The 27,748-nt window shown below is 43.3% G+C and overlaps 1 protein-coding gene across 17 annotated transcripts; it reads right to left on the reverse strand.

Annotated features, from left to right (window-relative positions):
- Positions 1 to 2,085: 2,085 nt before the first annotated feature.
- UNC93A (unc-93 homolog A) lies at positions 2,086 to 27,464 on the reverse strand. Of its 17 annotated transcripts, none has more exons than XM_076333989.1 (13): positions 27,399 to 27,460; positions 26,309 to 26,424; positions 25,382 to 25,671; positions 24,932 to 25,290; positions 22,182 to 22,383; positions 19,553 to 19,734; positions 18,526 to 18,755; positions 17,445 to 17,522; positions 15,387 to 15,512; positions 12,311 to 12,528; positions 11,028 to 11,163; positions 8,706 to 8,837; positions 2,086 to 2,614 (listed from the first exon to the last, which is right to left on the reverse strand). In XM_076333989.1, exons 5-13 carry the CDS (start codon positions 22,266 to 22,268, stop codon positions 2,349 to 2,351), a joined length of 1,455 nt encoding a protein of 484 aa, XP_076190104.1. In that variant the 5' UTR covers positions 22,269 to 22,383; positions 24,932 to 25,290; positions 25,382 to 25,671; positions 26,309 to 26,424; positions 27,399 to 27,460; the 3' UTR covers positions 2,086 to 2,348. The 17 variants fall into 17 exon arrangements, with proteins under 17 accessions (XP_076190104.1, XP_076190101.1, XP_076190106.1 ...); XM_076333986.1 differs by having other exon boundaries at positions 25,382 to 25,686; XM_076333991.1 differs by having other exon boundaries at positions 25,382 to 25,634; positions 26,156 to 26,424.
- Between the last annotated feature and the right edge of the window lie 284 nt (positions 27,465 to 27,748).

A 27,748-nucleotide genomic window follows, 5' to 3' on the forward strand; every position in this document is an offset into this window, starting at 1 on the left:
TTTCCCCTTAATTTACAATTGGGGAAATGACCACAGTAAAGTTCTGTGACAAAATCAAGAGTGGAAAACAGCTCCCCAAATCACAGGCCATAAAGACCTGTCTGCCATGCTGACTCTGTGTCAGTGATACTCAGATTCTCTCCAAGGTCAGAGCACCTTTTTCTTGCTCCTTGGTAGCTCCTCATGGTTTCAGCTGGAATCTGTGGAGTGAGGAGCCATTTGCTGGGATGCCATTGCTGAATTTTACTGCAGACAAATCCTGGGCACACAGAGTACAAAACAGTTAAGGAGATGTGCTGGGTTGACCCTGGCCACCAACAAAGGGCCCACCTAGTTGCGCACTCACTCCCCCCAGCAACGGGATGGGGGAGAGAATCAGAAGAGCAAAAGTGAGAAAACTCATGGGTTAAGATAAAGACAGTTTAATAGGTGAAGCAAAACGGTGTGTGCAAGCAAAGCAGAATAAAGAATTCATTCACTACTTCCCATTGGCAGGCAGGTGCCCAGCCGCTTCCTGGAAAGCAGGACCTCAGCGTGCATAGCAGTTGCTTGGGAAGACAGAGGAGGATTTGGAAATGTGTTTCACTGTCTGTTATCGAGGTGAAATCAAGTTTCTATATCAGGTGGAAGCAGGGCAGGGTGAGAATCGGCAGCAGCCTAGCAAATCCATCTGTAATCTCTGGGCAGCTGGGAGGCCGTCAGGATTCTGCAGCCACAATAGTTTTGCCATTTGTATTTCCAACGGAGAGATTAACAGTGTGCCTTTAAGCTGACAGGGCAAAGGCACAAGAGAAAGGTGGATCTGTGAGGGAGCCCACCTGTCGCCTTCTTTTCTGCAGGACATAATGAACATAATTGTATGAGACCTGGAAAAGAAGCTTATCATATGAAAAGCCATGAAGCAACACAGGTGAAGTCTGGAGGGGAGTCCAGGTGCTTATGAACAAGAAATGTTAGAGAGATAGTAAAGTAGCATGAAAGGTACTGTTATTTAAAAGCCCTAACAATTTGGGGATTTTTTTCCACATAAATTGTATTATTGGTTTCTATCATGTTGTCACACCATATGGTGCCTCATCCTCCTGTTATGGTTAATAACTGAGAAGAAGTAGTTTCAAATGTTAGCTCCATGGCATGCAGCAACTTAACTAGCCGTGTAGTTTATTTCCAGGGGCAGCACTAATCTTGGAGATGAACAGGATTTGTCTTCAATTTCTTTTATTCTGTCTGCCTCACACAGAGGACCTGATCATAGTGTCATTACCAGTAATGATCATGATATCTGTACAGTGCTTTCTCATCAAGATGTAGGGACGCTGCCCAGTAATTGCACTGTAGCACTCTTCTCCTTGCAGTAAACCCACAAAAATCCAAATCTGGAAACAATATAGTATGTATAAAACTAAACAGAAGTTGAAATGAGATGAGGGAAATCCTCATCTGAGCCACTGCTAGATGCATATAGGTCTCAAGGAGATAATACAGCATAGGCCCATCCTCCTTTTCTCCTCACTCTATGACTTGCACTGTTATCTGCATCCTCTGCATGGCTGGGTTCCCCAAGTAACATTCCTGGGCTGCTTATCTTGAAAACAGCTCTGTCTGTCATGGGAAAGTGGGGAAAGTTCATCATGACTGAAGCATCTGGTCATGCAGAAGGCATCTGTTTTGGGAGAAAGCTGCTCTAAGTGGTGAGGGAAAAATTGGAAACAGGAAACCAAAAGGGAAAGAGTGCTGGGACAGAGGGATGACGTGGGCAGAAACACAGTTGTCTGCTGACCTGTGACAGGTTGGTGGACTCAGCAGTTAGCAGATTTTGTGGTGTTCAGATATGAACTGTAGATACAGCCAGTTTATAACTTGATGTTATTTACAGCAAGTTCTAAAGAATGCAGGATAAGCACAATATAAATCTATATAAATAGTGGTTCCATGAAATGATGTGTGTGGTCTGCAGTTAGCTGAACAACCCCAGTTGCTGTCACCTTCTGATGTTGCATGTGGGCTTTTCAGGTTTGATTGTAAAGCTGTGGTACTAGGTCCGATCCACAGATACAAAAATGTGAGGACTTTAAGAGTCTTGTTTACATTTATTAAACCTTTATTAATTAAAAAAAGAGAAAACATTTAGTTCATCATCTGTATGAAAGGGTGAAGTCAGATAATCTTCACTTATAAAGCTGAGATGTCAAAAGAGTTTTTTACTCCTAAGACATTTGCATTATACTGGCGTTGAAATCTGTTCCTTTACCCCCTTTCTGGAGACAGTACATGTTGGAACACCCTTGGAGACATGCCTGTAGGAGCTGGCCGGTTTGCTTTGCCTCCATCGCTCTGACCCTGTTGGATTACATGTCCGTTTCCTCGGTGAGGGGTCCTACATTTTCCTTCTTTGTAGCAGTAGGGGTTCCAGGGGAGCTCTTAGCTTCGAGGTATTCAACCGCTCCATACGTCACCATAGACAACACAAGCACAGACAATAAAATATACAGTTTGATGTAGACTTGTAATTTGGTGCTATAGCCAAAGGCAATGACAAATCCAAATGATTCCCAGAGACGGTAATTGGCAAAGGCAGCCTCCTTGTGCTTCTCAAATAAAATGCCATAGAGTCCTAGAAGGAAGGAGAGACACAGCTCATGAAGATTAAGTCTGAAACCATGTGTTTTCTGCAAAGGGAATAAATAGACCACAATGGGGAAGATAGACCATCCTTCATAAATGTTAGAGAAAGGAAAATACAAGCTTTGTCTTAAAACATTTTTGTGCTCCTGTGGATTGTTACAAGTCAAATATCAGAGCAAAAATGACAGAGAATATCAGAGAAAAAGGGAAAGAAAATGGGAGGAAGGAAGAAAGGATGGGCTCTATTGAAGTGAGATGTCAGGAAGTTTATTTTTCAAATTATCAGCCACAAAAGGGAAGGTTCTTGCACTGACAAGTAAGGAGGAAGAAGAGATGGCCAGGAATGGCCCTTGACACTGTAGAGTCTCTCTCTATTGATAAGGTTGTACCAAGTCCTTACAGGCTTTCAAAGAACAGTCAGTTTTGTCTAGGGACATGGTCCTTAAGGACCGAGTTGCTCTTTCAATGTGGGGTAGAAAGGATCAAAGAACCATAGGGACCTCCCTGCTGCCATCCTTCACCACTTTTGTGGGGAACCTGCATGGACCCTGCGTGTACTGCCTACCTGTTCTTCAAACCATTTCTTTCACCCGCCTAAGAACATGCAGAGACTGTTCACGTGAAATGCGTGTCCCTTGTTTTCACAAGAACTTGGCCTTAGGGAGCCCCCACGTGAGGCTTGCACGGTGTTGCCAATGGTAGCAACGTGTGCTATTCATACTTGCCAAGTTAAGAGAAACAAACTGACCCAAACCACTTAAATCAGAAAGTCGAGGAGAGCGCTACAACTGGGCTCAGATTTAATATGGAAAGGAGATTTGCCTCTCTGAGATAACCAGGTTTTCAAATTTTCAGCTCCTGGATGGGTTGGCAAAAAGAATATCCTTGATGCATGCAGAACTTCTGGACAGCAACTGGAAAACTTGCTTGACATAGAGACTTAGTTGAACTGATCATCCTAATGCAGTCGTGTTCACTGGGAAGCTCCCACTGAGTTCAGTCAGCTGCACACCCACAAATGGGAGTCAGGGAGGGTTTCCTAGCCTCCAGGTCGGACTGGTTGGGCACACAGGGAAGGGGAGAGAGCTTGCTTTCCTGGGTGCTGAGCTAGCATCAGTGGTTATAAAGAAGCGGGTGTTTCCACTGATTCAGTTGAGGTGTGCAGAGGGGGAAGGGGAGAAGTATCACGAACCTTGACTCTTCTCATCCGTTTCTCTATCTAACAACACATCTGTTTGAAAAACGCACATTCAGCCAAAAGGCACAGAGGAGTACAAAGTTCTCTAGAAGTCTGGGTAGGCTCAACTAACCCTTCAGTTTTGTTAAGAAGGGGGAGACATCATCTGTATGTAAAAATTCACTGCTTCCTGATGACTATAAGAGGACATTTACTGAATGATTCAATTTAGACATGATGGAAAACCTGGACAAGTGCATCACGAGATGGACTTAGTTCATTAAACTGCCTGAGTGTAGTGTAGTGTGAATTATTTGGTAATCCTTCATAGTTTTGCCTAATAATTGAACAAGTACAAGTTGTTCATATAACTTTGCTGATATGCCCTGTGTTATCTTCTGAAAAGGGATTAGTGAGGAGAGTTTAATACAGGACTGTTTCTGATGTGTAAAGATTCTGGCTTTCAGCTGATACCTGTTTTCCCTTGCTATTTTGAAGCCTTCTTTTTTGATCAAAACAATGGGAGAATTGATGGGGATCTAGTCCAAGGTTCAGCTATAGGAAGGGCTGACTTGGCAGGAAAGTTCTAGTTTCCAGGATGCATATGTGGTATTAGCTAGCACTTACATAGGAGCACAATGGTGGTTTTGCCTCAAACCTAGATATTTGTCCTTATCGCAAACACTGTCGAGTGCAATGTGGCGCAAGTTGCCCGGCTGAAGCTTTAGCAGGACCTGCCGGGCTGGCTGAGTGGAGAGGCTGCTAGCTCTGAATTCTTGCAGCTCACTTCATGGAAATTATCCTCCCTGTTTACCACTGCCCGTTTTCCCACTCCTTCCCCTGGTACTAGTAGGCATGGGTATATAACAGGACCGCTGGAAATCATTTGAGTCCAGGTTTGTAAACTTTCCAGACTGATTCGTATCCTTTCTAAAGATGCACGTTGGCCTGGAAAGAACTTTATTTTACTGTAGTCTACCCGATAGCTCTGTGCTACACAACTGTTATGCCCCAAGTGCAGTTATTGCCAGGGGGGTAATAATAGCATCTGTGTTCAGGTTAGACAAGAGAGGGCACTACACACTCTGAAATGAAGCAGCTTTCACTGGAAATAAATGAGAGTGTCCACACACATACACAAACATGTTAGGAAACCTTTATAAGATGAAGTGGCTCATCTACTGTGAGCCTATATATGCTCTAGGGGGAACTCCAGTATTAACTATCCACAGCAGGCCAAAGTAAGCCATCTTCGATTAACATAAAATGCCTTAAGTATGCGGCACAATGCCATTGTATTTATTCAGTGGTTAATCTACTGAGGCCCAAGCAGCTGTCATGGGAGCTTGCCAAAGGAAGGACCACAGACCTCGGTCCTCAATGCTGTTTTAGAGGTCTTATCTCACCTCATAGCCTTTGGAGCTGGGCATTTCTCATGTGATGTATATCTGTATAAAACTGGTGAAGGGAAGAAGAGATTTAGTCCTAAATGAGCATGTCAAACTGAAGATCCCGTTCTGGGATGCAGCATTATGGAGTAATGTCACTGCACCTCTCTGTTAAGGTTTCATGTCATCACTTGATGTTTCAGTGTGACAATGTGACAAAGCAAACTCTGTATAATTTTATAACTGGGAGCTATGGAACAGGTGAAGAAGGTACAGACAAAAAAAGATACTGTTCAAGCATAAGGAACATTTGTTTTTTTCCCAGCTAACACAAACGTAAAATTTTCACAAGTATCCCGCAGGAATCTGGGAATGGAGATGACCTGTTACAGTGCTGTAATAGAGGTCAGTCTTGTCACAGCACTGCAAAGCTCACTCGCCATCCAGTAAGCACAAAACTTTTTCCAGCATCTATGCCTCATCCAGGGGCTGGGAACTGCAGCCACTTCCCAGCCTCTGTAGGTCCTCTGTACTTACCCCTTTTCCCAACGAGGGCACCAGGTGCCTCTTCATCAGGCATGCAGGGACCTTACCGAGGAGAAGTCTTTCTCAAAAGACATCTCAAATGTATATAAATGCATGAAGAGGATGGAGCCAGGGTCTTTTCAGTGGTGTCCAGTGACAGGACAAGGGGTGAGTGGCATAAACTGAAACACAGGAGGTTCTCTCTGAACATCAGGAAACACTTTTTTTACTGTGAGGGTTACTGAACACTAGCACAGGTTGCCCAGGGAAGGTGTGGAGTCTCCCTCCCTGGAGATATTAAAAAGCTGACTGGACATGGTCCTGGGTAACTGGCTTTGGGTGGCTCTGCTTGAGCAGGGGGGTTGGACTAGGTGACCTCCAGAGGTCCCTTCCAACCTCAAGCCTTCTGTGATTCTGAAAGAAGACAAGTGTCTGAGGGCAAGGCTTTCTGGAAAAGAGAAAAGCAGGATAAAGGGCAGGTCCTTTATCCCAGTGGGAGACTAAGGTAAGGCTCTCAAGAGTGTTGGGAAGGAGCCTGATGAACAGTCAGGAAGGCTGTGGCTGAAGAAGCAGGAAATGAATGAACAGCTTTACTTCAGAGAGAGCAAATCCTCACTGATGATGTCCTTCCATGAATCTGAATAATGAGAGCACTGATTTAAAATTGTACCAAAGGCACAAGGTTGTGGGTTGGGATGACAGAAGATGAGAGGGTGTCGCTTGACATATGTACTAGCTCTCATCTAAGGGATATGAGCTGGAGCTGCTGGAAGGGCAGAGAAGTCTGGCTGGTCACTTCCTTGTGTGTAAATGAGGGACTCTACACATGCTGGAAAGGAGATCGCTGTTGGTGCGAGGCAGAGGACTGTGGTGTTTTCCCTTTTGCTTTCTAGGAGGAACATGGTAATTTATCTAGTGAGTGAAATCATCTAAGCTACTCAAGCAACCAGAGGGACCAGAGGGAGGGAGGCCAAGACACATAACCTGATGTGGGCCCAGATGAGCTAGTTCTGTCACATGCATATTTCTATGGCATCTGCCAAATATGAATTTGAGATAGAGGAAAACAATATTCATTAAGTAAGAGGCAAAATATGGGAGCAGATGGGAGAGCATGTAACTGTCTTACTGACACAGGCTATGGCATTGATTTAAAAAGTGTGATTGACAGTGATTAGCAGACTTTACTTCAAGTCATCACAGACTATAGCTCTTTCTTGCCGTCTCCAGCACTTTAGAGTCTGCCTTTAGTCTCTGTAAGAGAACTTCCTCTAGTTTTGATTGAGGGATAAGTTTAAATAGTCCCTTACGGAAGTCAGTTTGTATCAGCTCATTATCTGAACTGTCAGTACATAACAATTGCACTGTATCACAAAGCAGTAGAACATAAAATTATAAAAACAACTGTAATGCATCAGATAAGAAGTCCAAAGGTATACTTCCAGTAACAGACTCCTAGGATAAGAGTGTAAGAAGTGAGGCAAGTATACTGTGATCTTTCCCCCCCCAGTGCCCTCCTGACTCTGGCAATCAAAGATACAGGGACTTTCTGAGTTGGAGATTTCCTCTGGACCACCAGGCTTTCATAGCCCCCAAGAACTTTTCCCCTGAAGTGATGTAATTCCAGCTTAAAAACATTTACATTTTTGGCAATGGATTCCATGCTTTGATTATGCATTGTGTGAAAAAAGCATTTCTTTTGATTTTGTCCTGGTTTTGGCAGGGATAGAGTTAATTTCCTTCCTAGTAGCTGGTACAGTGTTTTGGATTTAGGGTGAGAACAAAGTTGATAATGCACCGATGTTTTAGTTGTTGCTAGGTAATGCTTACACTAGCCAAGGACTTTTTAGTTTTCCATGCTCTACTGACTGAGAAGGCTGGAGGTGCACAAGAAGCTGGGAGGGGGCACAGCCAGGACAAACTGGCCAAAGGGACATTCCATACCATGTGACATCATGCTCAGCACATAAACTGGGGAAAGTTGGCCGGGGGGGCCGCTGCTTGGGGACTGGCTGGGCATCGGTCGGCGGGTGGTGAGCAATTGTACTGTGCATCACTTGCTTTGTGTATTATTATTATTATCATATTATTATTATTATAATCATTTTATTTCAATTATTAAACTGTTTTTTATCTCAACCCATGAGTTTTCTCTCACTTGTGCTCTTCCAATTCTCTCCCCTATCCCACCGGGTCGGGGGGAATGAGCGAGCGGCTGCGTGGTGCTTAGTTGCCAACTGAGATTAAACCACGACAGATTTCTATAAAACCTGCTGCCTGATAACTTTATTTGGTGCCACTACTTCTGTTATTAAGAAAAACAGTGAATTTCTAATCACCTTCTCCATACTATTCGTGATCTTACTGACTGCTTTCCTTACTTATCACTTGTCCAGGCTAAAGTGTTCTAGTTTGTTAGTCTTCCTTCAAGTGGAAGTTTCCCATGACTCTGCTCCTTTTTATTGCCTTCTTATGCCTTATCACATTTGATTTTGATTTTTGAAATGGAGCAAATCAGAACTGCATGGATTTACTTGGTTGCGTAATGTTGCTCTCTGTGGTTTTCTCCTTCAATTTTTTTCTAATAACTCCTAACAGCCAATTTGCTGCTTCTTTTGTTGCTGAGCTTTGAGTTGATTTTTTATCCAGATTGCTCTCCTTTATTGCAAAAGACAGACTAAAGGTATCACTCTTCTGAGTTTTCTAATTTTCTTTGAGATACTTATACTCCTCCAGATTATTTATTCTGAATATCCATTATCATCTTCTGCAGCGTTCTTCTCTCTTCATCTTGTAAAATTTGTTTAATGAGTATTTTACTTTCTTATTCCCAAGTTGTTCTTATTTATTCTACTTTCCAATGAGCTAACATATTTCTTTTAGATGCTGTCTTAAACCCATTATCATTTTTATGCACTGTTGTTTTATAAATACAAACATGCAGATTTTTATATCTCAAGAGAATTCATTTCATTGTCACCAGGACTTACCATTAGTTTGTGTCTGCCAAATGGCATCAGATAGGCCCCAAAGAGCAGGGAATACGAAAAACACGGCAAGCTGCTTAGGATGAGGTTTCCACAGCAGTAGTGCTACTATACAGGCGGTGTTTGTAACTGCGGCTGTTGATTTAGAAAGAAAGAAGAGAAATATAACTGCTATTACAAAGAGGACAGGTAGCGATAGACAACACTTCCAAATTCTTCCCCCAACTAGAGCACAAGGCAATCTTGAAATCTTTCTGGTTCATTGAGATTTGCACTGACTGAGTTGATATCACATGAAATACAAGACAATGCAGTCCTTTGGCAGGCTTCAATTAATAATTCTGAGCAGTGTCCTGAGCTGAGAGATCCTCGGCACTGATACGGCTGTTGGCCCGAAGGACAAGAGCTGCCACTGAGTAGGAGAAGGGGCTGCTGAAAGACTTGCAGTCATCATGTGAGGCATGTGGGAAGGGGGAGGAAGCACCTTTCTGCTCTCCTTACCTAGTCCTTAAACGTAGGTTTCCTTTCAGGGCCAGAGGAGACAGTTAAGGATATCTAGAGGGTCTGGTGACCTTTTGTCTTTCTTTTTGAAAGCAGAGTGTAAATGAGTCACTGATTCCTGCCCCCACAGGAACACCTTTACAGGCTGAGTACAAAGACCATTAAACAGAACTGAGAGGTTCTGAGGTCTTGCATTACTAACACTATAGGGTTTTTTTTATAATTATTATGTGGGATTTTTTAAAATCTAAAAAGAGTTTCATAGAGTGAGACATACACCTAGGACAGACACGTACAGAAGAATCTCTGAACTAGTGACTGTAGCATAAAGGACTCTAAATTTCTTCTTACTTCCCCAGGTTTAAAATTTCCTGTGGAGGAAATGCCTAGAATATCTAGATGCACATTGACTCAGTGAAGTTTCTAATAATACAGGTTACTGTGTAGTGGAAGTAAGGTATCAGTACACTTCAGTATGAATACCTCAGCGGATACAGGGACACAAATGAAATATTTCTTGGTATTTTTCTGCCTCCATTACTCTGTTATTCATTGGAACAGTGTTCTCCAGAGGGGAAGATGTTCTTAAATATACAAAACTCTTCTCATGCCAACCTGAAAGCTGTTGACCCATACAGAGGCCCTCAAGTTATTCTAGCCTGACACACTGGCATATGACTCTCTCTTTTAATTTTCTCCCTATAGAGCAAATAGTGGAAAGGACACCAGGCCAACCTTTAAAAATTTTCCTGAAATTCCTAGACTGGTTGCATAAATTCCAAGTTCACCATCCCCTGAGACTCAAATCAACAGTGTATCTCACGAGGTTCGCAGTTGTTTTCACTCCATAAAGGTGAGGAAGTTTCACCCCAATGGAGAAATCATTCTCAGGTATAGTGTGGGCCTCAACATCTGTGTTGTAAGATCATTTATCACCGGTTGCATTAGAGCTGTGAAGCATCAAAGCTGTAGGGCATTTTCTGAGTAGGCAGCACCCTCAAAAGCAGGGTGAACTACACCAACAGCAAAGTGATTGTCGTGGTTTAACCCCAGCCAGCAACTAAGCACCGCACAGCCGCTCGATCACTCCCCCCCGGTGGGATGGGGAAGAGAATTGGAAGAGTAAAAGTGAGAAAATTCGTGGGCTGAGATAAAGACAGTTTAATAGGTAAAGCAAAAGCCGCGCATGCAAGCAAAGCAAAACAAGGAATTCATTCACTCCTTCCCATCGGCAGGCAGGTGTTCAGCCATCTCCAGGAAAGCAGGGCTCCATCATGTGTAATGGTTACTTGGGAAGACAAACGCCATTGGTCTGAACGTCCCCCCTTCCTTCTTCTTCCCCCAGCTTTATATGCTGAGCATGATGTCATATGGTGTGGGTTATCTCTTTGGTCATTTGCGGTCAGCTGTCCTGGCTCTGTCCCCTCCCAACTTCTTGTGCACCCCCAGCCTACTCGCTGGTGGGGTGGGGTGAGAAGCAGAAAAGGCCTTGACTCTGTCAGCACTGCTCAGCAGTAACAAAAACATCCCTGTATTATCAACACTGTTTCCAGCACAAATCCAAAACACAGCCCCATACTAGCTGCTATGAAGAAAATTAACTCTACCCCAGCCAAAACCAGCACAGTGATGTAAAGCGATGACCTCAATACAGTGGTTAACTGTGCTGCCTCTCTTCTCATGAATGAAGTTTGCCTCCAGATTGACTTTGGTTTTAATTGATAGCTGACAGCGAGCTCTCCCTTTGTAGTGCATGCAAAGGGGGGAGCACTGGATTTGATATATTACATGAGGTGATCAGTCCTTCAAGTGACCTTTACATACCTAATGCAAATAGAAGTTTTCTACCCGTGAACTGAGAGATCTTTCCAAAGAGCAGAGAGCAGAGGGAATTTACAGATGAAAAACAGATCATCACATAACCGACATAATGTATCCCCAGGGCACAGGTCACATACGTCTGGAAGAGAAGAGACAGTGGTGACACGTTTTCTTCAGTGAAAATATGCAGCTAAGGTTCGAGGGTCTTAGCCTGAGTATTTGGTAAATAGCCAGCATGGATGAGATCAAAGGAGCACAGCTACAGAGTTTGCTGACAAGTCCCTGGCATATTAATGTAGTTGGCCTTCAGCAGCAATATTCCTAACCCAGTTCCCAATCAGACTGATGCCATGCAAACAGAGCAGTAACAAGCAGGAGAAGAAACCGGAGCACTGCTCATTATGCAAATAAAACTCCTGGAAGTGGCATTAGAAATTTTCTGCCCTTCCCTTCATAGCCCAAGAGATGAAAATTGACGGTAACCACTATGGTCATTACAGAGCAGCTCCCAAGAAATGAAGAGGACCTCACCTATAAGAGTGGACAGCCAATGGAGATGGCCATGGAGTGAGTGGTCCCTTCAATCCATTCAAACACAGCAGCAAGTGCACTCTTCCGTCTGCTTATATGCAAGGTTTGAAAGCTTAAGTGTCAAATAAGCAGCCCAGGAAGTTTGCCCCTTTTCTTTGGAGGCTTTCTCAACAAATGTCTGGAGAACACACCTGCTGTGGGTCTAGGTTTGTAGAGGAACTGGAGGAGCAGAGGTGGTTTTGATCATTTCAGTCCATCAGGGTTTGGACCTGTTGCACTAGTGACTGGTGAGGGCTTTCAGCCAGCCACGTTGAGGGTTTGCCCTCTTACCGTAAAGGTTCTCAAACTAAAATATGTGGTAAGTGTGCTGACTTGCACTTATACAAACTCTAGGGAAACCAGAAGGAAGGAAGATATAAAAGCTTTGCAGACTTCTGGCTTTTCTCCCAGTTTGTTATTTACAACAAGCTGAAGAGTTTGAACCTGTAGGTCTCTGCTGTGGCCTCCACTGGTGAGTTAAGCTCTCTACAGTGTTCTTTTTAAGGCTGTTCCAAGGGACTATTTACTGCTGGCCTCTCCTGTTTGAAGATGTCACTCAGAGTTCATTCAAGTATAAGTAAGCAGTAATTTAGCAAACCACAAATCGCCACTGAAAACATCTTCATTTAACAAGTAAATATAGATTAGATGCAATAGTAAGACACAAAGGCACAAAACCCAATCAGACAGAAATAGATTTTCATTGTCATCCATACCTTTGTGTAGTCACCAGAAAGAAATCCCTGTTCAAACCCACTGTACATTGTCAGAGGGATTAGAAGACACTGTCTTTTATCTTTAAGATGCTGGAAAGTTGCTAGGAACGTAGAGCAAAAGGATGGTGTCTCTAGTACTTCTTTCTCAGTCTCTGCTTGGTCAGATTTGATCTGGTCCAGAAATATAACAATCAGCAACACAGCTAGCACACCACTAGCTGCAAAAACAAAACAGAAAGTTCACGAAAAAATGAGGAATGCTGAAAGAATGATGGGAAGTCGCTTGCTGCTGTTATTGTTCTGACTTAGTGCTTAGCTCTCTGTGGGATGTTTTGGCAGATGCCTCTGATTCCGCTGCAGTGTAAAGGCCATTTCTGTGTAAACAAGGCGGCCTGATCTACATTCACATCTTCTGCATACAGCTGCGCACCTCGCAAATCCCCTCAGCTTAACTGTGACTGGCCTGTTGTGACAGCCGCCAGGCCAGCTGCACGGCCGCAGAGGGTGATCGCTCACCCTTCCAGGGCAAGCCAGGGGTCGCGGGGACGGGGAGCTGGCCAGAAACAGCTCCCTCGGGAGCTATCAAAAGACTTTAAATCAACACAGGAGGGGAATATTCACTTCCAGTGCCAAGGTTTTCATGGCTAGGGGGGATCTTCCTTCAAATGCATGGAAAGAAAAATAAAGGGCTAGAAGTAGAACTGCTCTCTTGGATCTCAGTATATGTTGCTTTTTTTTTGGGGGGGGTCAGCTCAGAGCCATGCTTTGAGTACAGAATATGTGCTATTTTAAAGATGATAGTGAGCAACTCTGGGTGACTTGAAAAAGATGGAAGTTACAGCTTTGAACCTATAACTCCCTAGCAGAAGCAGCATATGAAAGAATACATGGGGTGGTTAATCAGAAAATGATCATGTATGTATCGGTCTAGGTTTGTTGCTTGTGGAGTGAATCAATACCATTTTTTTTCATGTTATCAAGAAGGTAACTGTGGCTCGTAATATACATAAAGCAGCCACAGATTCACAACTGATTCCTTCGTTACAGATGCAAGGCATGATTATGTTTCCTCTCTTACTTATGCTGACTAGAAATCCATCCATGGAAACAAGTGGAGTTCAGTGTAAGAGGAGAACCAGGCACCTCTTTCCATCCACATTGCCTGTTTAATGTGCTCCTATGCTACTGTGTATGGGCATGCTCTTTTCTGGGAACTTTTAATGTCCAAATATATTAGCAGATTTACAGTAAATTGCCATCAATTTTTTATTGCTTATTATTTCTCATCCATGTCTCCTAGAATGAAATTGTATCCTCCAGTGTCCTGGTTCTCCACTGTGGCTGAGCTGTAAACTCTTCATGATGTAAGTCATTGTCGGTTCTGCCAGCGTGTTCATTAGTGCTTATGGGCTGATTGCAGGACTTATATGGGCGAGAGCAGGACATCCACATTTACAGGACAAATATTCTAACAAATATGTCAAATGAATCAATAGCAATTATAGGAGATAAGTAACTGCATGGCTTAATAGTGGTTGGTATGAACACAAATAGAAACATCCACAGTCCTCGAGAAAACTAAACAACAAAAGACATCCATTATTGTCTCCACCCAAGCTGGGTAAAATATGTATTCAGCAACCAAATAGAGGAGACATTTAAAAAATGTCTGTGAATGAAATATTTAGCTATTTGGTTTCCCTCGAGGTAGGAAAAGACATATCTTTTATTAAGAGCTTAAAAGAAAAATGAAACCCTACTGACGCGGGGTCAGTAGACAGCAGGGTTGCATTCATTTTGCATGAGCAAAGCCTAAGGGAGTGCTGTATATGTTAGTCATCAAATTTAAATTTAAACTTGTGAACCAAACCTGCCTTTAGCAGAAAGGCATCAGCTCCAGCACACTCTGGAAGGGAAATGGGGGGATATTCTTTGCATTTTCTCACCAATTAGGAATGGAGGTTGGGGAAGGAGGGAGGGTTTGCTGCGATGCACTTGTCTGGTGAGGGCTGGCTCTGACCAGATCACATACTCTCTGTCTGAGCGTATGACAAATTCTATGCATCTGTCTCAGCATAGGGAGTACATCTATGTACAGAGACTGCAAAGATATTTTAATAGAGCTAAGGTGACATATTGCCTTGCCAGATACTTCCCCTTTATCCAGAGAAGAACTTGTTTTGAGCTGGATACTTTTTGAACTTTCCTCACTGAATGAATCTTTGCATATCTATTTTTGTCTTTCCGATTTTTGATGGCATCAGCCTTCCCTGACTTTGATTCCTTTCTAGCCGTATGCAAGGAAGGTCTATAGCAGCTGTAGTTACTGAATGGGAGAGATGCCAATTCGCCTAGTGCTTCTCTTTATCTTCGCCTTTCACACTAAGGTATTATAATTCAAGCATCACAGATGAGAATTGACTGAAGTTGTAAAATCTCAGCAGGGATCCAAAAACCTCCCCCCAAATGATTGCATGTTCTGGGAGCTGTGGTTCAGGTCCACCTCTAATGACAGTGCAGTTCTTGTGCTAAATCTGTTTTACACGTGGTGGGACACCAGCCAGTTCTGATAGGCATCCCCAGATGACTAGAAGTTGGTGAGCTCAAGTACCACTAGCTGGGCTGCTCTTAGCATCTTGGACCTCTGCATGCATATATAAATCTGCCCAATGCCATCAGTAACTAGTTCACTATTGCTGATCCTGAAGATAGTGAATTTAAAACTATACCTCATGCATAACTGGATAAGCTGCTGCAATCCTCTAACTGCTATGTGGGCATACTTTTGATTCTAGTCTTTAGAGCAACACTGACACCATACTGGGCTTCAGCTTTATTCCAGGTGAGAAGTGTAAAGAATGTCTTGCTCTGTTAGACAAAAATGATACGGCACTGGCACAAAGCATTTGAAACTATTTAGGAAGGAATTGTTTACAGCTCTCGCATATCTTACTTCCTTTTAGCAAATTGGATTGAAGGAGGAAGTTGGAAACTTAATCTGCAAAGTCATGCTAGGTTTCACAAGTAGTAGGTTCCCCATCAGTGATATTCATTAAAGATTGTGTGGATTACTTACCAGTGTAGATCCCTAGCAGAGTGTAGATTAAGGAGTTGGAGGGTTCTGCTGACCCGGTGGTGTTAGTGGTATCAGTCATGCAGTCATATGCTCCACAGCATGCCAGGTTTTCTTCTGAGATTTCCGCTAATTCAGTAAGAACCAAAAGAAAGGCAGGACAGGGAAGAGATCAGATGAATGCACGCTATATGTAAGTATATAAGGAGGAGGGAATCTAGCGCTCGGTGATTGGTTGTGGTTTCAAATCCTTCCTGATTAGAGATGTTTAACTTCAGAATCCCAGTTTAACACACAAAAATTTGGTTTAACAGAATCAGTCGCTCAAGACAGAACACCGAATTGTTGTTTACATGGAGACATGGACTAAAGCCAGAGGCTGAAATCTGAATCCAAGCTCAATTTGCAGTATTTAAAGTTCCAGTGTGTATCTGTACCTCTTAATCATAATAGCCCACAAGTCAGGTCTCTCAGTTTACACCACCACTGAACTGATGTACCTCAGGTCTTACAGCCAGAGCACATTATCCCTCTCCAGGTAATTTCTGTATATGTTATAGGAATGGAAACCACCTCGAGACATCTTTTTGTTTTATAAATTCATATTACGATTGTCCACTAATGCAGTCTTCCAAGAAATCAGCTTTTCCTGGCTTTATTATTTTATTACTCTTTGAGAACATACTTGAAACTAGAACAGTTTGGCAGGTTTTGGAGTAAGACCTTTGCTTTGTTCAATCTCATCAGTGTTGTGCTGGGCATGTGTCAAAGCCACACACATGTGTGTACCCACACACCCTGTGCGTCACCACGACACCGTGCCCACTTCCTCCAGTAACCCAAAGTGTGAGCCTGATCAAAAAACCATACAATTATTTCAATGCTTTCACTGCAGAATTTGTCACTGGTCCAAGCATAATAAAGGGCAATACAGTGTACCTTGGCTGATTCCTTAAACAGGACTTGATCTGTAATTTTTCAGTTAGGGTATTGTGTATCTACTTTTAGTGTGTTTTTCACCATTGCTTCCAATCAAAGCTGCTGCAACATGAATCAGCTGTTTAACTAGCTTCATAAACAACTTTAGGTTCAACATCAGATAAAACTTAGTAACATAAAGAAAGTCATTACCTTGTTATAGCCAGTGGCTACTGCTGCACAGTTTTGAACAAACAGACCCTCAGCAAAATTACCATATGTAAAAGGTGAGTCACACTAGCAAAGTGTGGCAGTGTGTAAGTTCATGCATCATCTGAAGATGAAGACGCACCTGCAATTAGTGATACGGAAGCTGCAAGGCAGGGTTTGCTCTGCTCCTCTGGAAATAAGGCTGCAATATTGATGAGTGAGAAAGGATGACTCTTGTAATTTACATTGATTACTGTCTTCTGTTGTAGTATTACCTCATGGTGTAGCTTGCCTTGCTCTGTCTGGATGCAGTGATGCAGGCAATATGTCAAGTGTACGTACGTGTCTGAATGTTATGCATTTTGATTCTGCAGATACATACCATATCTTTCTGACTGCTCAGTGAAATTATACATTTTAAGTGTATGGACAATATGGGTGGATATCTTCACTGCACTGTCAGACGAGAGGAAAAGAAGTGAGTGCCTGGAGACCCTTAGCCCCTGCAAGAAGCTCCCTCTAGATTAAAGCCGAGTCTCACTGAGAAGTCACAGTTGGGAAGCTTATAGTATGACTGCTCATCACTGTTGTGAAGATATGCAAGGCCTTTGGCTTTGAGAGCTGTTCATAGCACACCTCCCAGGAGCACAGCATTTGCTGAAATCCAATGTAACTGATACAAAAAAAAAGTAAAAGTTAGAGTTTCACTAGAATTTAGAGGAACGTCCTCAGATGTGAAACTAGGGGAGGATTTACAAGATAGAAAAAGAGTATTTTAATCCTCTTATTAACGTCACTTAACATGACGTGTGCTGTGAGGCAGAAGAGAGTAAAATGATTGTAGTCTGTGCAGACCCCACAGCTGCACCACAGCCTCTGCCCAGCAAATGAAACCAGAACGGCCGTTCCCTCCTGAGACATCGTGTGGCTTACCGATCAGGTCAGCAGGGCTCAGTTGCACTTGATACAGTCCTTTAGCATTCTGCTTTGATGGTGTTTCATCTATAGTTGCTTGAGTTTAAAGGAAGCATGATTCTCCATAAGTATCGCACCTTGTGACAACTACCGTGCCATAAACCCACGGATTCAAAGATTAAAACCCGACGCCAGCTCACTGACATTTAGGTTTAACCTAATACCTATTTGAATACCCTCCAGAGGACATACCGTTTAACTGAGCCAGGGAAGAGAAGTAACTTCTTGCTATTCATAGTAGCAGCGTATATGGAAAGCTCCTTCCATGTCCATCCTGTTCTGACTTTGACAGGATAGGGAGTGGACAGGAGACTGCAATGTTACTACACTGTAGCACTCTGAATCTCTAAGGTGGCGTCCAAGTATTATTTTATCTTCACAACTGCCCTTTTAAAGCTTACACCAATTACAAGGATGGGACATGAGGGCAACGCTGTTGAGTGATTTCTTCAAGCTACATCGGCATCTCCTGTCTGAGCCTGAAATACAGCAGAGGAGCCCTGGCATGCAGACTCCTGCCAACAGCTACTTCTATTTCTTCTTGACAATTCTGTAAAGCACTCATTTTCAGCAAGCACCAGCATCAGCTTGACTAACCTTGAATGTTTAACAGCAAATTAATCCAACACTACAAGCTTTGTGAAAAGGCTGCTTCAGTGTTTTGCCTTTTGTTTTAATCCACTTTAAATAGAAGTCAGATGTGAAAGACTGTCACTGCCAGCAGCCTATCTATGCTTTACAACACAGGGGTGGAATTCAAAAGGAATTCAGTAGACATCTATTTTTGAGCTAGTTGTCTGAACTCTCTTTATAGCTGATGAAGAGTTGATAGAAAATAGTCACTTTCAGAGGGCAATTTGGCCCATCTATTTCAGACATCTACCTTCAGATGAGCTAAGTCATATCTGAAATGCCTGTTCCACAGACTATGAAGGCAATTGAGGGTCACTAGCTCAGCTACAGAAATCTACCTTTTAACTATCTAGAACTAGCTGATGTTTATAGAGAGAAGCACCAAGATTTTTTAAATACATTTTACCTTTGTTGGAAGCTTGGCTAAATATCAAGGATGAGATCAGATTTCCCCAGATGCCGGAGGACTGAAATATCAGAAAGAAGACCCCAAAGTATTGGTTGATAATGTCTTTCCCATTTTTTCCTGCTTTCTCAGCATATGAATTGCCAGCAATGGTGAGGTAAGTGCATTTCGCAGACCAGAGTGGTGCTCCTCCTAAGCCCAGGATCACAGAGGTAGGGATTAGTGTGTACCTGCCAAAAACCACTTTATTTAGCATAGTTATCAACCATTAGCATAATAATCATTTGCCCAAAGATTCAGAGGCAAAAATAGACATCAAAGAAATAGATTTATCCTTTGTGTGATTCAATAAATCTACTACATGGAACCAAGAAAGAGACGGTCTTACGAAGTTTAGGATGTGCAAGCTCTCCCAGCTGTGTCCAGGGGCTAGGTCTGGGCTAGGCTGGCTAGGTCTGTGCTCATGTGCCCTATCCTCTTGTAACTGAGAATTAAATTGCAGCTGCGCTTCAGAAGATGGATCACAACAACTTTCCTCTGCAGAGTTGGTCCCCTGTCACTGGAGAGCAGAGGTAAATTGTTCAGCCACCTCCGAAAGGGCAAGGCAGGAGCTGGCCTTCTCCTGTCATCCTCTGCTCCCAGAGCCACCGGCAGGAAGAGAGCCTTCCCTTACCAATCTTTTCAAAAACAGTCCTAAAAGTCCTCTGGATTTTAAAAGAAACTTCTGATGTTTTTTCTTCTCTGAAGGGAAATCTCTGCTACACACATGAGTTAGAGAAGCAGCTTCAGGTGGGCGGATAGATGCATTCAGTCTGGCTTTTTGCACATTTGCACATTTTCACCTCTCTGCTTCACTTGCTACTGGATTTATTTATCCCTGTTTCTTGCAGGTAACACCTTTTGCATCCAACTTTAAAATCCGCAACACAGAGTTAGAGTAGAAATTGAGAAGAAAAAGAAGAAAGAACTTTATCCTTACTGATTTTGTTCAAACACAATAGACAGGGTTAAAGTATTTAAATTGTACCAGCTAGCGTAGAAGTTCCCTAAGGAGAACGCAATGTAGCAGCACATAGAGCCTGTGATGGTCCACTTGCAGCCCAGCTTCTTGATGAGGATTGGAGGGAGGAACATGGACGATAAGATGAGTGCAGCATAGACAACACTTAGGGAAGCAACGCCCAGGCCTTCTTCTGAGTGGAGACTGCTCTGCATGGACAAAAACAGCAGCTGAGACACATTTTATCACAGGCATATGTTACTATGGTGAACAGAGAGTGGCTTCAGGCAGAATAGAGAGACATGGAAGCTGGTGCTGGGTATTACTGTCTCCTTTCCCCAAAGCAGCCTGATTATGGATTTATGGTTTTCCTCACAATGATAGCCCATTTATGAAAATATGATACAGAACCAGGTGACGATTGCTCAGATTCAAAGCTCTGGTAAGTCAGACTTTAGATTATTTAATGTAATTCGTTTGAGTTTGTCTTTGAAAGCAAGCTGAATGAAGGATAACCTCTTTTCTTGGCCTTCCCTTTTTGTCTCAGGCAGGGATATCCTCAGATCTGCATTGCAAGGGCTGACTTAGCAACAGTGGAAGATTCTTTGCTTTAAACTACAGGTCTGATAATTTCTAAATTCTTCAGAGGCCAAGGTCCAAATATCCTAATATGCTCACAGCAGCCGTTTGTATTTGGAAGGAATTGATTCACCCACATTTTCACAAGGGAGGAATAACATTTTACTGATCTAAATAGGTTTTATATTTCATGCTCAAAATAGTTCTCCTCTTGTCTTGATACTGTGAAAGTTGCAATGAGAAGATCAAGATGCTGCTTATCAACATTTTCCTGTTTGTTTTCATTAAAAGCTGACGTGATCCAGTACGATTTTGGAAGGGGGAATAGATGCTGGGGGGTAGCACTGGTGAGCGCTGGAGGAGAGCGAGGCTGCTGGTAGCTGCACCGAACACTTCCAAGCCCTGCAGTGGCTGCGTGGTCCGGCCGTGCAGGACCATGGCGGCAGCCGCGCAGCACCCTGGGCGAGAGACAAGCGTCAGGACAGTGATGGGAGGAGGTTCTCTGTTGAGCAGTGCCAACGTATTTGAGGATCAGAATGGTTGTTTTGTAAAAAGGCAAAGAGGCTACCTGATCACTGAGGTCCTATTTCTGAAACACCACATGCCTGGTTTTGTCAGCTACAGCTTCCAAAAATTAGGAGCCAGGCCTCCAAAATCGTATGATTAGCTTAATTATTACTGGTTGGTTTTTTGGGTGGTTTTTTTGGGGGGTATTGTTGAAATAAATGATGCAAATTTTTAATGCTTGTCCTGCAGGCTACAATACAATAAAATAACCTACTTCTGATTGTGTCTCAGCAAGTCCTCTTTAACCACCAAGACAAAATGGAGAGAGAGGAGGACTACTTCATGAATCAGCACCACTCCCTCCTGCAGCGTTAGGGGAAGCTCATAAAGCACTTAACCTGAGGCTCATTCCAGCACTTAACCTGAGCGTGTACCATTTCAGATGGTGGGGCTGACTCGCGGCTTCTTGGGTTTATCTTCCCCCACCTTGTTAGTCTGCCCAGCTCATAACATCTCCATCAATTTTTGGGACTGTTTTTGCAGAACTTCCCTGACCTCGGAATTTGACAGTGTCAGAACAGAAACTGCTCAAGGAGAGGAGAAGACAGAGATGTACAGAGCTAGCAGGGACCTCTCCCTGAAATGAGGTCAACCTCTTGTTATTGCAAACAAGTGCATCATGTTAGATATCAAGCTGCACCTTTAAAGCATACAGATTCCCACACCAGTGGGAAAATCTGACTCAATTGATCAGGGTCATCTTTTAATATCCTGCCTAAAGTTGCCCATGGATGACTTATATCCATTTATTTGTCATTAGACCAGCAGAGTCTTCTAGTCTGAGAAGTTCCTCCTTGTATTTATCTAATCTGAAGTATTCATAGCTAGCAACAGTAACTCTCAGTCTTTTATTTTGGCTATGCTAAACAAGCCAGCTCTGGTGGCATCCTGAGTGTTCAAGTCATTCTAGAAACCCATCATCTCTGCTACTGTGTTTTAAGATATTAATGCCAATACAAGCCACAGCTGCCTTTGATTTAAAATAATATTTTTTATTATTATGTTATATCCTGATGCCAGGAACTATTGTATTATTTTATACTTAAATTATTTCATGGATTGGGCGTACTTTTTTATTATTTTACATTGCTGTATAATAATAATAAAATTATAGAAATTTAGATATCTTCAAAACAAGCCCTTTCCAGAAATGGAATTTGTTTTCCATTTTGCAATATATTATTTTGAGAAAAATCTCAGTTTGTGAGAAAAATTTTGAGAAAAATTTAGTTTTCATTCAAACAGCTTTAGTGGACCTAAAGAACACTTGTCTGACACAAGTGTTCAAACTATTTGAGAAGTACTAGAATAAAATATTTAGTAAATGCCATGGATCTTGGTGAGGGATACTAACCTGCACCAAGTTGATGTCCTAACCCACCTCAGAAAAATACTGTGCATGCCTTTCTCACAGAAACTGCGGAAAGACTAGCGGATTTCACACAACCAGCTGGCCTGATGCCCTTCCAGGCCAGCTGTCCTGCCAACCAGTGGGAGATGCTCCACTTACCTGTAGACTCTGGAGTCCTCCATAAGCAGTGAAGAGAAGTAAAAATCCGAAAGAAATGACCAAAACATTCTTAAGATTCCTTTCCATGTTGATTCATACAAGACAAAGGTCTGCCGGTGTGCTGAGCTGATCCAATTATTCCATGGGATGCTTTCAGTTGGAGGAAAACAGCTTATGTTTTGTTGGAAAAGGTCACTTCTCACTGCATTTGTAGAGGAGAGACTTGTTAATTATTTGAGGATTGGCCAGTGAACTTTACTTTTTCTGATACTGAAAACTCCTTATGGAGTTGTTACTCATTCACCTGTTGTGATTGAGGCACTAACGAGTGCTCCCAAAGGACATCTATCAGGTTTTATTAGATAGGTATGTAAGTCACTTGCAACACTTGGACCAATTTTAGTGCTGCAGTCGTACATTATATGGGTCTCTCCTATCACTAGCACAGAAGAAAAAAATTGCAAGCAGTGAAATGCCTGTCTGGCATAAAGATACACTAATCCATAAAGGGCAAAGATTAAAAGATCGTACTGAAATCTATATTAGGCCTATTGTTTAACTAAGGTTACAAAAGGGTACTAGAAAATGAGACTGTTTGTGTTACAGTGTTGTCTGCATACACCAGCTCTATAGCTGTGCAACGTAGCAAACCAAGGTTGCTGGCTGCTTGGCAAGCCGGAGAGTCTTCATCCATGGTGAGCCCCGTGGCTTTGGTGTTTCAAATTTACCAAGTCGTACTCATGAAAATCATTTCCCCGCATCTTTCCCATCAACTCAGAAGCCAAGAAGAAACATGGATTTAGCAGATAAATAAAAAAGCAACTTCCCTTCCCCTCCTCCAGCCTCTGGAAAAAAACAGCCTTTGTGGGATGTATCTTACCTTGCCAGTGCTGCCCGGCTAAAGGAGTGAAAAGTTCCCCCCTAGCCAGCCAACCCTGCCGTGTTTGCCCCTGCTTTCCCCTATTTTCAGAGCCTGCCCTTGTGAAGTTGCATTGCCTGTTGGTTCGTGACACACTGGCCATCCTCCAAGTCCTGACGGAGCTTTTGAATATTCCCCTTCTGAGCACGCAAAGTCCTCTCTGCCCCTAAGCCTGGCAGGGCGAACAGGCCATCTGCAGACCCTTCCTGCAGCTGTAGCAGAGGAGGGATTTGAACTTGGGAGCAAAGTGGAATCAAAAAAAGTCCATGCTATAACGTAAACTTATTCAAGTGGAGGTGGTCTGTAGGGTGTCTGCAGTGTCTAGTGGGAATGCACAGCTAAGACTGCGTCTAAATCCCACTAGATGGCACAATTTTGCTTCCCACAGGGATATTCGAGGGTGAGGGGAGGAAGCTTTAATGCATTAATTCATTTAATGCATTAAAGAGGTCACAGCTAGTTTCTACTCGAGAAAATTCCAGTATGTGCCTTTTCATTTTCTTCTTTTGTCTTATAATCTTCTTGAATGAAATTATGCAGAAAACATAATCTTTTAAATCTCTATTGTTAATGGCACTTCTATAATGGAAGTCTAGATAGTAAAATACTGGCTTTTTATTTTACAGGCTACTATGCTCAGCATGCAAACACTTTCAATCAGATCACAATGCTACTCTTGTTTTGCAGTGTTTGTAATCCTCTACAAGGCTTATAAACCAAACTGGTGGTACTTTTTCCAATCTTTTTAGGTTTATGGACCCTTGCAATTTTCAGGTGAAAAAAATTCAGAAGAAATTTACAGCTGGTAATAACATGCTTGTTTCTGTTTTGGACCCCTTAGAAACAGTCTGCAAAATTCTAGCGGTTTGAGATCACAGGTTTAAAACCACTGGAAAAATGAATGAGAAAATCTAAGAATAATGCTTATCCTAAACAAGAGCATAATTATCACCTGCTCCAGCAGAGGCAAGAACCAAGGATAGTGCAAAGCACACTCAGTTATAAAAGCCTTTATTTTAGTGCTCTTTCTTGACATTAGCAGTAATAACAACACAGCTTTAAAAAAATCAGCATTAACTGGACGCTATTTTTAAAATGCAGCGTTGGATATGTTATCTGATCAGCACTTCTGCTGTGGAGGAATTCTTAACTCCTAGCGCAGTCACGTCCTCTTAGCAGCAAATGTTGGAGAGCAAACGGGGGATGGTGGGGTTTTTTTGTGGAGGGTTTTTTTCCTCTTCTTTCGACTGATCAAAGACATTTTGGCCTGTTCCACATCCCTTGCCCAGAGCTTTGGGTTATCCAACGGCCTGGTCCTGAGCCCCTCCTTAGGAATGTGCAGAGTCTTTACCAGGGAGATCTGATAAGGCTGAGGAACTCTTCCTTTGGTACCAGGCAGCGGGGTGGCTCCTGCAGGCCTGCTGTGTATCACCCTTGACACCGCTTTCATTCTTTCTGCCAGTCTAACTAAGATTAAGTGAGCCTCAGGAGCTGTGCACTGCATTTGGGCTTAGCTTTTGCATAGGAGACTGCAGCCACCAAACTGAAATGTCTTGCAGAGCGCGATCACAAAAATGAGAGATAGAAGAGGCTGGCTAAATTCATGACTCCATCCCACAGCCCGTCACGTTTATTTTCCTGTGTTTATTTTCTCAGTGTAAATGAGGGCAGCCTTTGCTTAAAAGATTATAGCACCAGAGGCTAATCTTTGGGGGTTTTGTGCTTCATAATTATCATTTCCCTATTTACTCTTTGCTGGTTAAATATATTGTTTAGGCAGTTATTTTAACAACAACAACAAAACAAAAAACGCAACACCCAGAATACTCACCATAGGATTTTCTGTCTTAGGAGGCTTTTAATTTATTAGTTCCTTGATGGTACCCAGTATCCCTTGAGTCTCTCTGTAGAAAGGATGAGTACTTTTATATGCCAGCTGGCCCATGGTTTGGCCAGCCACATAATACGGGCAAGTGTTGCAAGAGCTGCTCTCAGAGCTGGCTCTAACTGGCACTGGTCTCCGAGGAGCCGACACTGAGCAGGAGTTGCAGAGGACATGTGCTTGCCCATGGATACTTCCAAACACAAGGATGCGGAGAGGGGAGAGTGGAGACAGCATCTGTATATTTCCACTTGGAGAAATGAAGCTGATTCCTGCCCTTTTCCCATGGTGAAGGCATTGCGGGTGTACTAGAGGGGAACATCAAGACCGAGCCTGTTGTCCTGAGCTGTAGCAGTACTACAAAGACCTTTGTATTCTGGCTTGTGCTGGAGCTCTTACCTGTGGCAAAGCCAGCAGATTGCATGTCCTTCTTGGTAAGCTACAGAGAACTACCTGGCTCCCAGCCAGTTGAACCCATGCTGCTGCTATTTAATCCATCCTGTTGGACACATGAGCCCTGAATTGTCTTGTCAGAGACTACTGTGGGGCAGTCAGGAGCCTCCTGTGACTAAGCTACCATCACCCCAAATGCCCACCTTCTGGGGCTGTCACACAGAAGACACTCTTCATGGGCTGTAGCAGTGTGAGTGTCCTGAGGAAATAAATTACTTCTCTGGAGAGTGTGGTACCTGTAAAACATAAGGCTGATGCATCGAGCAACATTAAATGATCTAGATGATAGGAAAAATCTTTCACAGTTTGCAGCTGGCATAGGAAAGCATGGCTGATTCCTAGGAGATGCCCAGGCATGTCTAACTCTACTGCAGCTACTCTTTTTTTCCAAAGTCCTGTTCGGCCAGGAAATTAGCCTGTCCTGACATACCTGCAGTGTTCCCACCTGCCAGACCAATGCCTGACTTCTCCATTTTTGTTAGCCCCTTCAGAAAAAAAAGGGGCAAATTAAAATTCAGGGCTGCTTGGTCCAGGCTGCCTACACAGCGTTTCCTTTCTTGCTGTGAAAGCCTGTCCATGTTGCTCTGTTCTTCCCCTCCTCCTTCACCACTGTTGGCGCCCTGCTGATTTTGGAGTTGAGGCAGGAATGTCTAAATGTGACGCACATGCCTTGCGAAGCCCAGCCATTCCTGATAGGGGGTTTGTGATTTTAGGAGTTACCTTACTGAGGGGTAAGCTCACCCATCTCCTCAGGGCTGTGCTCAAATCTGCAAGGGTCACACTGCATCTGGCTTCTCTCGGTGTTTGTGAGGTTGTGCCAATGCCATGCTGGTGAGTGCTGGTTGGGAGCTGAAAGGACTGAGGTGCAGTTACCTGTGGTTGGTGGCCTTAGAAAATACAGGCTGTTATATGTTGAGAGAGGGTCAGAACTCGGATGTGAGATCCGTAATACTGAGCTGAACAGATCAAGCAGTAGAAGCTGTTTTCTCCTGGGAAGGGGGTGGGAGGGGAGTTGCCAGTCAGTGAACTCATTTTGCCCACAAAGTCAGAGGAAAATAGTTTTTGTTGTGCCAAGGGCTCCAGCAGCGTGAGTTGCTCCTGTGTGCCTCTAAAGGTCTAAACATCTCCCCCTCCTCCAGCATTTCAGCTCTTATTTCCAGATTTCCTGTATTTCCCTTCTCTCCCTTCAAATACTGCTCCTTTTCCACCATGCAATGTATCCACTGATACTGTCCTTTCATCTTTTCTCCCAAGACCGCTCTACATGCACGGCTGCATAGACATCAGTATGCCACTTCTGTCTGAATCCTACCTGCTGATGTCCTCTGTCTTTCTCTGGAGGCACCAAACTGTCTCAATCTTCCTTTATGTCCTTGATGTATGCCGTCCTTCCTTACTGCTTTGCTGTTCCCTAGCCATCACCCTGCCTTCATGTCTCTGCTTCTCCCTCCTTACCTCATCTCCTGAGTGCCAACAGACTTTTTGCTTCTTAAGGGAGTCACCTGAAAACCGCTGGTTGTGTTCCCATCTCACAGGTCGTTACACTACTTTTAGCCTCGCTGGCTGTAAGGTCCCTCTCCCTCCCCCCTCAACACTGCTCTTAATATCTCACGAGGCCCTTTTCCAGCTCCACTACCTATCCCTGGGTAGGAGGAGAGATGCCTTGTCTTCTGGGCTGGGAGCCAGCTCATGGTAGAAGGAGGACCAAATAGAAAAAGAGCAGAGAGGGTGCAGGCCTGAAGTTGTGACTTTTCTATCAGTAGGACCATGTAGGAGACTTTCCCCGCAGGACACTTGTCTGCTCTGCTGAATCCAGCTATCCAAATAACCAATATTATCTCTATAGTAAAGGCAGGACTCAATTTAGGATAGGATGATGTGATGCCAGTCCAGGCTCACTCATAAATTTTTATAAGCTGGAGAAACAGTTCCTTTAAGTGTTGGACTTATAGATGTTACTCACCTCCTGAGATTTTCATCTCTCTTGGCTGGAGCTTTCAATGCATGAACATGTCTATGAGGGTGTTCACAGATAATTCTAGCCTAGGGAGAGATTCAAGCATTTTGAAGGTAAGCCCCTGCCCTGTGTAGCAGCCGACCTCTCTGCAGAGGACAGTTAAGGAGATCAGCCTCTCCAGGCTGACAGCTGCCCGTAAACAACTCCCCGTTTCTCCACCAGAGTTTTCTTGTATTCATTCTCTTATAAAAAAGTGCTTTTATCTGGTTCAGACTCAGCCTATTCACATTTTACCTTCTTAAAACTGTTGCCTGAGCACTGACATTGTACACATGCCTTGCCCTGCATTTTGGATG

The sequence above is a fragment of the Aptenodytes patagonicus genome, chromosome 3 (assembly GCF_965638725.1).
Source record: "Aptenodytes patagonicus chromosome 3, bAptPat1.pri.cur, whole genome shotgun sequence".
Classification (NCBI taxonomy): Eukaryota; Metazoa; Chordata; class Aves; order Sphenisciformes; family Spheniscidae; genus Aptenodytes; species Aptenodytes patagonicus.